Source organism: Stegodyphus dumicola, chromosome X1 (assembly GCF_044657685.1).
Source record: "Stegodyphus dumicola isolate Sdum_Otavi_A_Nest chromosome X1, ASM4465768v1".
In the NCBI taxonomy this organism is placed as follows: domain Eukaryota; kingdom Metazoa; phylum Arthropoda; class Arachnida; order Araneae; family Eresidae; genus Stegodyphus; species Stegodyphus dumicola.
This window is the reverse complement of record NC_140780.1, coordinates 109,118,054-109,135,138: the sequence shown is the minus strand read 5'-3', so window position 1 is coordinate 109,135,138 and position 17,085 is coordinate 109,118,054. Positions and strand designations below refer to the sequence as shown.

Sequence of the window (17,085 nt, the reverse complement as noted above, 5' to 3'; positions counted from 1 at the left end):
ATCAGGAGATTAAGTAAGGTGATGTACGGTAGCACAAGTGCAGATATGCAGGTAGACGTAATGGGGGAGTGTCTGAGTAGTATAAGCATGTCGGTGTAAGATCAGTATTTCTGGCAAAGATATTGCACTCCGTATAGCAGTTAAAATCACACCGAGTTGCTGCCTCAGCGAGAAATGGCAAATAATCAATCTGTTAGACGACATCTGGATGCTTCTACCCGAGGTCGAATCATTGGGAAGTTGGAGGAAGGCCGCAGTGTGACAAGTGTGGCTGCAGAGTTCGGAATTGCTCACAGCATCGTTTCACGACTTTGGAGACAATTTAAAATTACAGGAACAGCTATCCGGGGGTTTAGTAGTGGTCGTCCACGAGGAACCACACCCGCAGATGACCGGTATATTGCCTTACAGGCCAGAAGAAACAGGCAGCAGACAGCGGGGAAAATCGCTAGACACACGACACTGGACGACCGATATCGCGTTTTACTGTGGCCAGAAGACTGCACGGTGGTGGTCTGTTTGCACGACGCCCTCTACGGTGTGTACCTCTAACGCCTGCCCATCGGAGAAGGCTTTCTCTGTGGTGCCGGGAACACCGGAATTGGAGAGACAATGAATAGGGACGAGTACTCTTTACTGATGAGAGCAGATTCAGTCTGAGTAGCGATTCTCATCGCATACTCATCTGGAGAGAGCAGGGGAAGCCACAATCATTCCTCGAACATCATTGAAAGAGACAGGTATGGAGGTGGCGGTGTTCTCGTTTGGGGAGGCATCATGCTTGGTAGTCGTACAGACCTTCACATCTTCGACGCAGGTTCAGTCAACAGGACCCGTTATTGTAACGAGATTCTTCTTCCATATGTGCGGTCTTTTTAGAGGCGCTATGGGTCCACAGTTCCTTTTCATGGACGACAATGCACCATGTCATCGCACAGTAGCTGCCAAACAGCTCTTAGAGAGTGAGATATTGAACGTATGGATTGGTCGGCACGATCTCAGGATCTCAATCCCATCGAGCATGTATGGGATTTTCTAGACAGACGCTTGGCAGCTCGTACCTTACCACCAGTAACGATTCCGGAGCTTCGATTGGCACTTCAAGACGAATGGGCAGCAATGCCTCAACAACTCATTGACACCCTCATTCTCAGCATGGGCAGACGCTGTGAAACCTGCCTAGCAGTCAGGGGAGATCATATCCCCTATTAAAGACCGGATGTTTCTTGCTGGACACCCATCACAGGGATGTTTCGGCCTTCAGTCGCATTGCGCTCCATGCTACTTTTTCAATAAAGCTTCTTTTTATCCTTCTGATTTCTCTTTTAGTAAGTGTTGCTTACATTACTCATGTCCTTACGTATTGGGGATCTTACGGTATTAAATGTGTTGATTTGGAAAGCTTTTGTACAAAGTTATATTGAAAAAACTGTCTCGTCCTTAATTTTTTTATAGTGTCTGCAGGTGCAAATGAAATTTTCATCTATTTTGCTTTTAGTTTACATTACTTTTAACCATATGTAATTAAATCACTTAAAAGCATTGTTATATTGTCAGATTTGACATATCATATCAATCAATAGCTTTATATTACTACACCATATAAGAATATTTTGTGAAGTTTTAATTGTTTCCATACAGAATAACTCCTATTTATTGAACTAACTGCTGATCCATTTCAGGTAAAACGTTTATTCAAATTAAACCACTTACTTTCATAAAGAGAAAAGGAACTAATGGGTTATTTTTTTTGTATGTTAATCTTTTAACAAGAAAATTGCATATATCTATAGATTATCTTCAAATTTTTCTTGATCTGTTTTTGAACACCACACAGAAAATAATTCCTTTTTAGGCTAGTACATCCATGCATGTATGTGCAAAAGTCTCCTTATATTTTTTTTATATAAAAGTATTTCGATCTTTTATACTGTTGTTTTTCCTCAAGTGTGGGATAACTGTGACACTGTATGAACATGGTATAGACATATTATACCGAAAGTGCTAACTCATTTTTCTGTTCTCTTTATGTAATTTATAATATTTATCTCCAAAGTGAAACCACCTTTACTGCTGATTTTGAAACAACTGTATATTTTATAATTTTGCTATAGGTTTTATGTGTTCTATGTATATATATATATATATATTTATTTTTTTGCAAGCTTTCCTGTGAGAACATCTGGAGAGACTTGGCTATCATTTCTAATGATTGATCACCTTTGGTGCTTTTTTGTCACTGCTATAGATGATTGGTATGATCACGTTATGCAGGTTACTTACTTATATCTTCATTATTGGAGTATTTATTTTGATACTCAAGAATGGTTTTTGTGTTTTTATTTCTTTTTGTGCATTTTGTGCTCAACTTTTTCTTTAGTGCATTTTGTGCTCAACTTTACTGCTTGTTTCTGGCATATTTTTAGTGTTTTTGTTTGGAACATCTAGAAAATGCTTTATGTTTGTGTTAAGGCTTTTCTGTTCACATGTTTTTAAACATTCTTAAGTACCATGTATCATTGGTTTCCCATATTGTTTTCCTCCTCCCCCTTTTTTTTGCATGTATATGGTGTTTGCTTATTATGCCTCTTTTTTCTTGATCTATGTTATGGTTTCTCCTGGTTGTAATTAAACAGATAAGCATTGAGCTGAAAACCAAATTGAATCGCTGATAAAATGTAGATATTCTGAAGGGAAAGCACAGTAATATAGTTTTCAACTTCAGCAATATTTAGTAACAAATTTTGAGATGCACAGAGTGATTTTTCATCAAATTTGAAAGGAAATAGAGTATTTGTGGTAAAATCAAATATAAAAACCTGATATTGAAGTAAAAGCTTACAGTTTAAAAAAAATGTTACAAATTTAAAAATGTTCCATCTAAAATCCCTTTGAATATATGCACACACTTATGCTTAGAAGATAAGTAAATAAAGTAAAGAAAAGAATGCTTTAATGGCAGGTCTTTCTTTTTCAATATTTTTATTTATATTCATTCAGTACAAGTTGGCATTTCTTCCGTATTTAAATATTTGCTGTGTGGTTTTGTGTTAAAGGCATAGTTACTTCATATTTTGTAAAATTTTAAAATTCAGTTGTTTTACAGCTTATGTGTACATATAGAGAAAGTACTCATACATTTTTTAAACGAGTTTCATTTTCTCCATGAATTTAAAAATATCAGTTTTAAAATTTAAATGTGACTGGCATCAAATTGGAATAGGATTTAGTTATGGTCTGCAGCATTAAAAGTATTCTTTTCTTTAAAATATTGCTAAAAATGAAATTCTTTCTTTAAAATATTGCTAAAATAAACATAAAAAGAAAGTAAAATAAATAAAATAGAAAAAAAAATTCTTTCTTAAAAATATTGCTAAAATAAACAATGGATAGAAGGCTATATTTTTGCACAGTCTGAAAAGAAATATTCTCATACAATTATTACAAAAAGATGTAAAAAAAGCGTGGTTTTAATATTTCTACACGTAAAATAAGTGACATAATTAATATGAAAGGAACAAAATGTGAAAGTTTACATCTGACTGGGAGAAAGGCAAAAAATGCATACCCAACAAATGTATGTACAGCTCTTATTCAATCTAAAGTCGCATCTCATGTTTTAAAGGAAAATCTAGCCCTCCAAAGAGCTATTGCAAAATCTTAAAATATCTCTGTAGGAACTGTGAACAAAATTATAAAATCTGATTTAAAGCTAATCAAACGAAAAAAAAAAAAATTATGTTCACTACCTAATGCCAAAACATGGTTCTCAGCGTAAGACTATGTGCAGATTGCTATATGAAACTTATTTGGCAGGTGAAAAATGGAAATACATAGTTGGAATTGGCGAGGCTTGGATGGTATTCTTATCTAAATGTCTTATTATGTAAATTTGTATATTTACTTATTTTAGTCTCTGTTTTCATAAACTTGCATTCATTAAAATGACATTTACATTATTAATGAAAGTAAGAAAGATCTATGATTTTGGTGGTTTTTCAAAGCCTTCGGTTCATAAACTTGGTGGCCATGTGTCCAAAAACTGATAAACCTCAATTTGGACATCCTGTGCAGAATGGAAGATAGCACCAGCAAGATGCAGCTGCAGGTGTGAAAAAGGTAGAAGCCTGAAGGAGCGATGTTAGGGCTATATGTGGTGGGTGTGGCAAAAGATCCCATTCGAGTATGTACAGAGTCTAGCTGGTGAATGCAGACGCATGTGGTCTCACATTATCTTGATGGAACATTACCTTTTTGCGCCGGAACTCAGTTCAACATTTTTCCTTGGTAGCAGCGTCAACATGGACTAGCATCTTGCTGTACACCTTTCTGTTGAGGGTCTTACCTTTTTCCAAGTACTTTTTTTTGGATAATATCATGGCAATCCTATCAGATACAAAGCATGATCTTTTTGTTAGTCAAATTGTCCTTTGTGACCCTCCGGGCAGTCTCACCGGGTGCAGACCAACCCCCCCTTTTCAGCCTTTTTTGTTGAGGTAAATCTACTTTTCATCACAAGTAATGATCTGGTCCAAAATTTTGTCCTTGCATTGGTATTTGGCAAACACATCTATCCTTATCTGCTTGAGTCAGCTCATGGGGCACGCAGTAATTGAACTTGTGCGTCATATTTATCTGATGTATAGTGCGACTAATGTCTAACTCCTTAGCAAGTTCTCGAGTGGTTCATACTGATCCCACAAGTTCTAGCAGGCGGGCCAGACCGTGCTGCTTCTTGAATGTCATAATCCTTGTTTTTGAACTTTTGATACCAAACCTTCACAGTGTCATATGATACAACAATTATACCTAAAGCTATACACATGATTTGGTAACATTCTGTCATTGATGTTTTGCAACAGAACTGAAAGTAAATGATGATTCTAATCTGATAGTGTGATAGTTCCTTTTCAGACACCTTGTATATAATAACAATATTTTTTACAGATTTCACAACACGATTTTCTGATGCAATTCTCTTTCTTTCAAGTGCAAAAAATAATGGGACAAAATATGATTAAACACGCCAATATGTACTGTTTGTGCAGACAATATTTGCGGTGTCAGGAAACTTTTGTTAAAACCCTATATATTCACCGACTGTGACATTATGACAGCCAATGGCACTAGAAGAAAAGAAGCTAACTGGATGATGCTTGAAGGAGGGGAGGCCATCCAGATTGCTTAATTGTGCCTAGCAGGTCAGATGTGCCCAACGGAGTGTTAACTTTCTGGTTTAATTATTTTTTGCAGGCTATTATTATTAGTTACCTTATCAAAGTTTGAGTTTTCATTTTTATCAAAAAGTGTTTCTAATTCTGGAGCTGTAGCAGGATCTGTAAATCAAAAGCATATTTGATATTTGCCTTCTGTAGCAACCTTGGTGCAGTTTGCGAGATTTGAAAATTAACCAAAACAGTACTCTTATTTTGATGTAGATATTCCATCCTGTAGAATGCAAAACAGTAAAATTAGTGGAATTTGTGAAGAAATGTGGAAACGAGACAATAAATAAAGATTATATAACAAGATTTCCTTTGTGACATTGCCCCTATCAGTAATCCACTAATGGATAGTGAAATCTGTTGTATGATTTTAAATCCAAAAAATATCACCACCGTTAGTGAAGAAAATTTTGAATGACAGTTTAGTGGAAATTCTCCTGATGGTACTTCATTACTTGATAAGAAGTTATATCTGTGAAATTAAGTTATTGAAAGTACAAGCACCACCCAAAAAAACTTGAAAACCTTGCACTGAAAGAAATTTTTAACAAAACAAATAAATATTAAGCTTTTTTTTTTTGCAAATTTTGATTGCCTTTAAATCATAAATGTTTTAAACAACTACTTCAGATTTTTAATCTTATTATTTCAACGTGTCATTTTACTGTATTAAACTGATGATCTGAAATTCAGAAATTTCAAAATCTCAATGAGTTTAGATCATGGACTTTGTACTCTGCATAATATGTAATAACATATCTATATGTGATATATAGTATATTATGCTACTATCAATGGCCTCTACTAATCTCATGTTAGGTAAATTCATTTAAATTTGACATATAAATTTTAAAATTATAACAACAGAAGTAACATAAGTATGCATACATATATATAATCAAATATGAAAGTGAATAAATAAAATAAAAATGTGGAAATCTATTTTAAAAAAATGTACTTTCTGGTTTAATAAAGTAAATTATTGGGATGCACATGTTGTCAGATGTGACAAAAATTATTAAATAATCTATCAAAGTAATTTGTTTTTGTTTATATGGTCTTGCTGTCGAGAAGTGTCAATGTGAATTTTTAGTTGCTTGGTTATACTGAGCCCACCAGAATTCTGTGGTTCAAGATATGATTTTTAAATACTCAATTTCGTACTTCTGAGTATGTTTGCTAATATGCACATTACATGGCCTTCTCAATTTTTACTTTTAGATTTTCTCCAATGTTGTCTTCTTCTAAGTATTCATTTTTCTTAGTAAAATTTATTTCTAATTTTGTTTCCAACAGTCGCTTCAGTTTTGAAGGCTTAAATTATTCTTTAACCTAAGGGCTGGTATGCTAATGCAGTGTTAGGTGTGTGAAAGGGTGCAAATTTATATTTTTAGACATTTTGGCTTAACTGTTTTTGTAAAATTTTCCAGAATTCAAGATTATCCATGAAAACAAAACTCTTCATTTCTCTTTTGATACTTTTGAGTCAAATTCAGTCATTTCACCATTATTTCTTTTGCCATCTTGCATGAGTGTTGGTTTCCCACAGCACACCAAGTGCATAAAAATTTACATTCATAAAATTCCTAAGCCTTTTTTCACTTTTTGCATAACAATTTTCTTTTTTCCTTTCCCCGCAGTAGTGTTACTGTTAACATTTTTTTAAGCCTGGTGTTTAGTGTCTTTCATTTAAGAAAATATATTGAGTCATTCAACATTACTCTAAAAATTATATAATTTTAACCCAGATTGTAAAAGCCTTTGGGTTGCAAGTTTGCAAATGTTCTTTCAAGTTTTTCATCTATTCTATTATGAACTGGGGATTCAAATTTAGCTTTCCAATAAATTTTCTAAAACATAGCTTGTCTGTCTCTAAAATGGAAGTTAGCTATTTGATGGTGTAATGTCAGGTTTTTCCTCTGTGTGATTCAGCTGTCTATCTTCTTGTTGTAATGGGAGAACCACTTAAACAAATACTGTGTATGTATACAGAATAAAACCAGTTAGACAGTATTATTTATTCAGTATTTATTTTCATCACCTGTGTGTTTTAACATTAACCCCCCACCCCACCCCGGTGCAGATCCAAAGTTTTAATTTCTTCATTATTGAGCAGTCCTTTATGTTATGTTTTTATGACTTGAAGCCAAAATTTTTGTAAAGCCATCATCAGTATGTTGAATATAAGTGCCATGGTGATTAGTCAGTCAATCTGTAATTAACCACGTTGACATGTGGTTATTCAACTCAGAGTTAACAAATCCAAAGAAAGTAATACATGCTTATGTTCAGTGGCATGTGAGCTAAAAAGCGAACTGTTACAGTAAACCTTATTAAGAATTCTTTCTGGGAGAATGCAAAAGGTGGTCATTACTATTTAAACTTATTTTCACCCCGTGTTCTTCTTTTCACAGAATTGAGAAGAAAGTATTGGGAATTCATCATTGTATTACTCTTACCCCTTTCATTTTGAAGTTCTAAGTAATTTTTTTTAAATAGCTTGTTTTCTTTTCTTCATGTAGTTTTTGGCGTGGGATTTTTTGTATCTACTTGCTTGGAGATTGCTGCTATTTTTACATCATCTACACAATGTATGAGTGTTGTGAGTGCAATTGTTCCTGTTTTCCGCTGTCTTTTTATCATCTTACTTACTATCTGTCTGGTTTCAAATCCCAAAGTAAGTTCATTTTGAGTATTCAATGAAATTTATGTAATTATTTGTTTTATATCATTTGCTCGTTTATTTGATAGTGACAAAGTGCACAGGTCCTATCTATCTCCATTTTTTCTGTATGATTCTGTTATATGCTGCTATATTGATAACTTGAAGCTTATGGGCACGATAAAATTATTCATAGCTTGCATGTTAATAATCAAAGCTATTTTTGCATTTAACATGTGAAATTACTTGTGCATTAAGGCATAGTGTAAGTTTTATAATGAATGTAGATTTTGTCTAATAAGTGTAATATTTATTCGTTTAACATTTTGATCCCTTCTGCAGTGTGTTAACCCTAATAATAATAGTCAGAATTTTATAATAATATTTTAATGTGTTAGTTTGAGTATGTTTTAATTTTTTTTACTTAATGAATTTGTTACAAATTTAGTAGTTATGCATTAACTAAGTGTTGTCATTCCCATAGAGTCATTGATGATAATATGATAAAGAATATCTTATCTCACTGTTCCAGCTATCTGTAATTATAGGTACCAAAAAAAATAAATAAATGCTAAGCAATCATTAATGTATTCTAAATTCAAACCACTCTCCATCTTTTATTCTGTGTGTGCATTCATTGTACACTTTTGTAAGTAACATTTGATTTCATTGTATAAATTAGGGTTCTCAATTCTTCAACTTTCTTGCTACGTAGAAAATGTTATGTAGTTCATTCTTTCTAAGTTATGTAGACCATAACTTAGAAACAGAAATGAAGTTACTTCATAAATATTGGCTCAACTTACAGGGCACAAATAGAATAAGATTAAATACACATTTAACAAAAGGTGGCAATAACTGCGAGAGTTTAGTGAAACATTTATTGGCTGGTTATCATCATTGATACAGGAACATTATCATGTTATTGCCTGAAAAGTCACAGGTATTCATTAAAGTACCACACATTCTGGTAAGTTCTTACTATTTTTTAAATGCATATTCTTTGTGTTTAGGTTCATGTATGTCCTATTAGTAGATTCACATGATTAACTTTTGTATCTTTCTTCAAAAGAATTTTGTAAGCAAACATGTGAGAATAGTAGAATTTGATAGCATTTGATTGAGTGAGTGTTTCTTGTTCAAAACAAAAGAATCAAATTATGCAGATAAACCAGAGTATGTAAACTAAGTGCTGTCAAATTCTGCTGCACTTGTTCACTTATATTTATTTACAATTTTGTATCTGCAGCACCTTTGTACATATTAAAAAAATAACTTTTCTTATTTTCCTGTGTTTGCACAGATTCACATTGTAAATTGGTATAGTAGTTATTTCTGAAATAACCAACCTGGTCAAATCTTACAATTATAGAATTTTTCAAAATAAAGGAGAGATTTTTATGTAAGCATTTTCATCTGTGCTCAACATAGGATGCTGTAAGTACAGAATTTCATATATATATATATATATATATATATATATACACATACACCCTGTAGAGCGGAAATGGAATATTCAATAAGCTTCCATGCATCAAATATAGAAAATTATGTACATGCAAAATTTATGGAGAAATTGCTGATTAGCTATGAAACTAAAGTGCTAGCTGCAAAGTTAATAAACTCTATCCTATATTATTAGGGGCCTGGAAGTAATTTTATATGGTCTGCGAATACATTTCCTATAAATTAATTAGCATTATTATGACAAGAATTTGAAGAAAGAGTTTAAGATTTGAATGATTTGGAGTCTAATTTTACATTTTACTCTACCAAAAGCTAACATAAGCGAATAATGCCACTGTAAATATACAATCAGAACTAATTAATTTACACAGCAATGTAAATCTTATTCAAACGTTTGAAGATACAAATTTGATTAAATTTCATTTGTACTTGTCGAATGATCAAAGATCTTCAGTTGCAAATTTATGCATAAGAAGAATCTGTTTCTTAGGGATTATATTTACATGTGAACAGTTCTTTACCCATAGTTCAAAATTTTTAGGAAAAGAATCAGATCGCCAATGAGCTTTTACAATTTGTGATTCTACTTCTAGTAATTTTCTCATAAGTTACAAAGTTTATCAAAATTTAAACACCATGAGATGTAACTGAAAACTGTAGTAATAAAGAAGTTTTCAGTTGTTTACTGCAAATATTTATTTATTTTTTCTGTATGGATGATAGAAAAATATAAAAAAATAAAAGGAAGAACAGGATGTCATTATTTAATCTAAAATTTTAGGCTTTCTTTGGATGTTTTTGTAACTTGTTTATTTTTAGTTTAAATTAAAAGTGGTTATTAAGTTTATTTAATGGTTGCTTCAATATATTGGAAGTATTTGAATAAGTCAGCCTGAAAATTTAATATTTAGCTGTCATTACATTTGAAGGACAATTTGTAACCAATAGACATTTCTAGCAAATACCAACCTTTAGATTTCAGATAGAAAGTAAAGATAAATTTGAAGTTTTCTTTGCACCTTATTACTGCTGTTTATATTTGTTTTGATAAACATGCAGTAAATTTTCAATTGTGTTAAAAGATGTTCTTTTATTATAAAATAACTTCCTCCTCCAGGCCCATCAGCTGCTTTCAGATCATATTCAACCTGTATTTCATTTTAATTTGAGAACACTGCTGTACTGAACCATTAATCCCTCAAACTGGCAAAAATTGTTTCGTATCTTCTCTCTAAATCTGGTTAAATCTTATTAAATTGACTTAGAAATACTGGCTTGTTTGAAAAATGATTCATGCTGATAAACTCATTCTTGAATGTGTCTATGAATTCTGCATGTAAAAATATAGGACATTTTGTTAAAGCATAACAAACGTTTTACATTCTTTTTTATAAACCGTGGAGATTATATGCAAGGTTAAATATTACATACCTCTGAACCACCCACTAGTTGAACAGTTGTATAAAATTCTGCACGATATTAAATCCCTGAGGGGGTTTGCTGCCTTTATCCAGTCATGAGATTTTTTGCCACTTTTTCATATTAGATTCTAATTAAGCATTTTACTTTCTTAAATAAATAGAACATTTGATTACCTTTTCCAAACACTCTGTATACTACTGTAGAATCCCAGAATTTGATAATTGTATTTTTTACTAATAAAGTAAATGCCTTTTTATCTCTTTAGTAAAGAGTTGTATTCAAAAATGCTTGCAAACTCTTTCATTTTGGTCTTTTACTAAACCTTTTTGGGTAAATCTCAGCATTTAACAATACCCACTAGTAAAAATCCGTTTTGATTGGTGATAATTGAGCTGTTTAAAATATCTGCAGGTTTTTCAAATATTAATTATTTGAATTTGTAAAATTTTAAAATTTATAAAACTCATTATTGCATGAAGCAGTATTTTTGACACTTATTCTACTGAGTCCATGTTTTTATCATATTTATTGATATAATAAGTAGAATAATAAATTAAAACAGCATTTCGTTATGAGATGAAATTTTGTGCAGGTGTCTAAAGGCTCAAAGATAAACATGCAGAAAGATTTCCATAGAATTTGGTGCTATTTGTACAGTAGAAAGCTCTATACTATGCAAATTTCCAATTCCTGTATTTAGAAGCTACATGATAACTCAAAAGTAGATGAAAAAGTAGTGTCCACTGTTGACAAACTGGGTTAGGAATTCTGAACATGGCGGAATATATATATAGATTTGAACTTTTTATCTCATATTATAGGAAAGCTGGAAGAAGGCCCAACAGTCATCAAAGCTGCAGTTGAGTGAAATTGTGTAAAGCATTATATCTGTGTTTGATCTTGGGCAGCATATGAAAAATTGTAATGTATTCTGAAGTTTACTGTATTGCAAAGTTTGTTCCCATGTAACATCATAGACTCCTGGTCTGCTCAAAAATAACTACTTTCTTTATGTTTTCTTCCTTCGGCTTTAGTAAGCGACATTGTGCTGGGAAGATCCTAACCTTGTTTGCGTACTGATCTGACCTTGTTATTGCAAATATGTAACAATCATGTTAAAAGACCTGTATTTATTAGTAACAACCAGATGTACTTGGTGCTACATAGCCAGCCAAATTGCAGTTCACCTTTATTACTTATGGGAAGCAAAATATCTCGTCAAACTTTGCCGTAACATTTGAATTGTGTAGAGGTATGTGCTTGAAAACCAGTAATCTTTATGGTACTATGCAAAGAGTGCCATAGAAGGCATTTGCAGTGGTTCACATCACTGAAATATGGCCAGACAAGAATGGAGCAATGTCTTGTTCTCCAGTGAAAGTTGGTTCAGTCTGCCGTGGGACTCCAGTCATAATTCTGTCTGATGTTACTTCTAAATATATACTAGTAGTAAATTAATACATGAGAAATGTGTTGTTATGTTAGTGCTCGGGTGTTGGAGGAGGGACCCATCTTTATTGATAGACATATTGAGCTAATGTTGTCTTCATGGATGATTGTTGTTATAAAGAGATTGCTGAATGCAATGTTTGCTCATTGGGAGCAGTAGAGAACCTTATGGTAGAGAGAATTCAATCAAGTGACCTGCATGCTTCTTCATGTAGCATGCTTGGGACATAATAGGATGAGAAATTGCAGCTTGCAGTTGTTTGCCAATAAACATGCAAGACCTAATATTTACTTTAAAGGAGAAATGCAATAATGTGCCGCGGATTTCTTAATCACTTGGCAATGAGTGTCATCCCAATGCAGTAGTTGATTTATAGTTTAAGACATATATTCTCTTAGTATTCAAATTGTCTGGGCATTGATAAAATAATTCTTCATCCATTCTTTAAGTATGCCCTATGCCCAACTTTTCTACAAAATACTTGCTACCATATCCAGTAGGTTGATGCTTATTTTCTTCTATTAGGTATTGGAAAACAAATAATTTTCAGGATTTTTCTCCATTCATGTACAGTTTTCTGTGTACAAGCAAAAATGCAACTCAACCTTAAATTGTGTTACATGTGTGTATGTTTTTCACCATTACATTGTGTGCAACATTGGGTGTTATTAAAATATGTTAGTTTGTATTAAATATGTCCTTAGAGCTCTTTTAGAGCAAATACATTGTAATAAATTAAAAGTTATTAAACATATATAAAATATATGTATTATATATTTGTTTACTTAATATTAAAATTTTCTCTCCTATAATTTAAAAAAAATCTTAATTTTTTAAATATATTTTGGATTTTGCAATTTAAAATGCTGAAATTTGCCAATATTTTTTTGTGAAAACTGTAAGCAGAAAGGTTTAAAAGCATTTTATATAATTTTACTAACATACTATGCTAGTAAAATCTAGGATTTAGAGATTTTTAAAATTTTTTCTATTAGCATACATGTGTGTATTCTTTAAGAATTTTTATTCATAATGCATTTAGAAATGACATTAATAACAGTATTACACATATTTGAGAAATAAAATGCCTGGGCATATGAAGGATTGACAGATTAAGAGATCTTTCTTGTTTTTGTGGGTAGTGGTGCATGGCCGTTCTTAGTAGGTTGAGCGATTTGATTAATTAATACCTGTAATGAATGAGACTGTAGCATACTAAACAGATGCTTCAATCCTTTGAGTCAGACATTCTTCTTAATGTGACAAGTGGCATTTAGCTGCATGAGACAGAGCAATAACAGGTCTGTGATGCCGTTAGATGGCCAAGGCTGCACGCATGCTACATTGAATTAATCAGCATGTGCTTTCCATGTGCAACAGAATTTGTTGCATTGGCACTGTTATATATAAGAAATTGATAAGAAAAATTGTGAAATAAAATTATGATTTAGGACAGTTTTTCAAAATTATAAACTGTAAAGATATGAGCTGTGAAAATTGGGAGAGTAATTTAAAAGGATTATAAGTTATTGCCAGAAAAATATGCTATTGTGCTAATTATCTTTATTGTTAATTAAACCTGCAATACTAATTAAATGAAGCTGTAGAATTATATTTTAAATGTGTGTGTTTAATTTTAAATACAAATGTTGCGATAAAATAGTGCTTTCACTCTTCATCTACTGCATAAAAAGTTTTGTAAAACTGATGTTTATGCCAGATGTGTAAACATATATATATGTACAGTGCTGACAGATTATGGTCATGCTTGGAGAATGTATCGCAAAGACTGTAAGTGTCCTTCGAGGCCCACCAGCGGCCTAGTGGTAAAGTCGCTAACACTGGTAGCTCAGCCTGAGGTTCGAATTCCGTGAAGGGGCTGACTGCACGGGCATTTTTTTGGTTTTCCCCATGTGTAATGTGTATACAAGCCAGTTTCCCTTAGAAAGTCCTCCACGAAGGCATCCCTCCTCTTAGGAAGATAGTGCTCAAGGCTTTGTCGTAATCACATAAACCAAATTTGTAAGTGTCCTTCATATCATATGTATAAATATGTATATGGAATATGTAAGTGAATTAAAATTTTGAAGTTGTCAATACTCTTTTTGCCATTTTTTAATCAGTATTACCATTTAGTTGGTGGTATGAAAAGAATACATTTTTTTTTAATACTAATTTAGCAATATACGGCTGTGAACTGGTATGTTTTTGTTTTTACAGCCTAGAATTTCAAATTCAAATGAAAGAATAAGTATAAATTCAGGTTGTAGTGTTCATATTTAGGGAAAGTTATATTTCTTCTCTGTAAAAATTTTGTCTTAAATATTTCTATTTTTCAGTACTGTTATTTCTTGAACGCGTGTTAAAACAAAAGCAGATATTCATTTATGAAAAATGACATTTTCAGTAATATATATATAGGTTTATTTTGTTAATTGAATATTCAGCTGTAACAAACTTATTCAATATGAAGGCCTAATAGGAACATGCTTAAAAACACTGATAAATTTCAATAAAACTAGTGGTATATATATATGCATTCATTGCTTTTGAGTGCTTAAGGATTATACAAAGATGTATCATTTTACTTATCAAGTGTTGAAGTTTTAAATTAGAGCTTATTGAGCTTTTCCAGCATTTTGACAAAATGGACATTATTACATTTTAATAGCTTCTTAAGTTTTTAAGGGTTTTAAAAATTAAGTCATGTTTAATTTTTATATTTGAATTATAATTTATTTGTATAGGAATTGTTTGGAAGTTATGGATGTTTTCGTCATCTTGTCGTTATGCATATTACGGCTACTGTTGCTGCTGTTTGGATCCAAATATTTCTCTGGGAAAGCAACAAAGATTGGCAAGACGCTTTGCATTTTAAGCATAACTCAAGTTCTTTGTGGGAACAAAATGAAATAAATATATCTGTGCATTCTTTGGATTCTGATGCTAATTCCATGGATATGAACAAACATTTGCCTCTTCATACTGTCCACTGTAAGTATATTTATTTTAATGTGCTTAAATTTGAATAGGCTTTTGTTGTTCATAACCCTCTGAGTGCAAGATCTGTGAAAACTGTGTTACATCATTTGTTGTGAATATAATGTGGGGAATGTTCTTATGACTTCAGCATCTAAATTTTTGGTACGTTAATGCATCAGCTGCTATTTCTCATCAATTTAGGATTCAGTTTCTAATTTCTAATATCATTTTAATCAAATTTTCTGTTTTCATGAATTTTTTTAACCTTTGGCCAGAGAAATATTGAAGCATTTGAATGTAACAAATAGTTCCAATTATTTTTACAGTTTTATTTAATGATCCATAAATAATGGAAAAACAGTTTTAAAGAATAATTTTCATAAAATTATTTCGTTGCAGTGTTGTAAGAGAGACTTAATTTTAGTCTCTTGCACTTTTCTCGATTTTTCTATTTCTTCTTTTCTGAAATACTTTGGGGAGACTTTTCCTTTGTACATTTTAAAATTTTGCATTCCATTAAATACAATACAAAATACTGTCCATTACAAATATCCATTACAAAATATTGTCTAATCAAGTGCGCTTTTTATAATAGTCTCTTATTAAAATAACTCAATTTTTATGAATGCTAACAATTTGTGATATGAGAACTGTCTTTCTTTCACAAAATTTGTATTACAGTACAAAGTCCATAATCTGGACTCGTAATCCATAATCCTATTCTGGACTAGGGGTTTTTCCGCATTATAGATCAATTTAAATCTGGCAAGATGGCATGCAGAAATTATACAATTAAAAATATGAAACCGTAATTTATGGAACAAAGAGCAATTACGATATAAAGGGTATCAAAATGTACAAAAGTCCGACGAGTCCGAAGTCCGGATTATGGACTTTGTACTGTATAAAAATTTTTTAAATATAGGTATTTTGACACAAAATCTGACTTTTTCTAAAATGACATGCCAATTTTTTCCATGTTTTGATTCTACGACTCAAGTTATGCCAAGTTTTGTAAAAATCGCACGAGTAGTTTTCAAGAAATTAGCTCTTAAGGTTTTAACTCCTCAATGTTAATCGAATTTGATGTATATTTTTAATATCTCTTTTTTTTATTATAATTTTTGATTCTTCCTTTCACATTTTGAAATTTAGGTTCATTCCAAATAAAATTCACCCTTTTTTCTGATTTATTTTTAAATCATTTTTATAAATTTTTTGAAAAAACATTTGAATTATAACATATCGTCTTAAAGTAGATGTATTTCTAAGCATACCTGCAAAAAATGTGTTTTTTGTTCAGAATTTTCTAGGATATATGTGAATTTACATATTGGCGCATTTTGAAATTTGGCATGTTTGTTATAAGTTATAATAATGCCAAATGTGGTTTATGCAGTTTGTTAAAATTATGTGAAATAATGGACGATGACTTTTTCCTGCTCGTTTGAAAGTGAAAAAAGGAAAGGAAAATAGATTGCTATAAATTAAGAAGTTCACCAAGTGAATTGTTTTTGGCACAAACTGAAAAAAGTGTACCAAGGTAAATTTTTAAATTTTGCACCAAATTTTACAAAATTTAATATTTAGGCATAATTTGAATCGTAGAATTGAAATATGGAAAAAGAAATTGGTATGTCATTTCAGAAAAAGTCACATTTTGTGTCAAAATGCTTATATTAGAACAGTGCATAAATCTAATATATATCATAAGTCTCACTTTCGAGACATAAAAAACACAATTTGAATTTAGTCAATCGGCCCAGTAGAACTAACAGCCCTCGTTTTTTGGAGGAGGGGCAGTGTACATGTCATATCATTTTATGATATTAACTCTGGCAGGCGTATCTTCTTACTCGTTTTAAGAAATATTGAGA

The 17,085-nt window shown here is 31.7% G+C and overlaps 1 protein-coding gene across 5 annotated transcripts in view; it reads left to right on the top strand.

Moving 5' to 3' along the window:
* The window catches only part of LOC118201172 (proton channel OtopLc-like), a 70,005-nt gene that overhangs the window by 26,698 nt on the left and 26,222 nt on the right, over positions 1-17,085 (top strand). For all 5 annotated transcript variants that reach the window (XM_085807668.1, XM_035373218.2, XM_035373219.2 and 2 more), the window contains exons 5-6: positions 7,748-7,902; positions 14,974-15,220. In XM_085807668.1, coding sequence (XP_085663794.1) covers positions 7,748-7,902; positions 14,974-15,220 — 402 coding nt within the window. The remainder of the gene's footprint in view (positions 1-7,747; positions 7,903-14,973; positions 15,221-17,085) is intronic.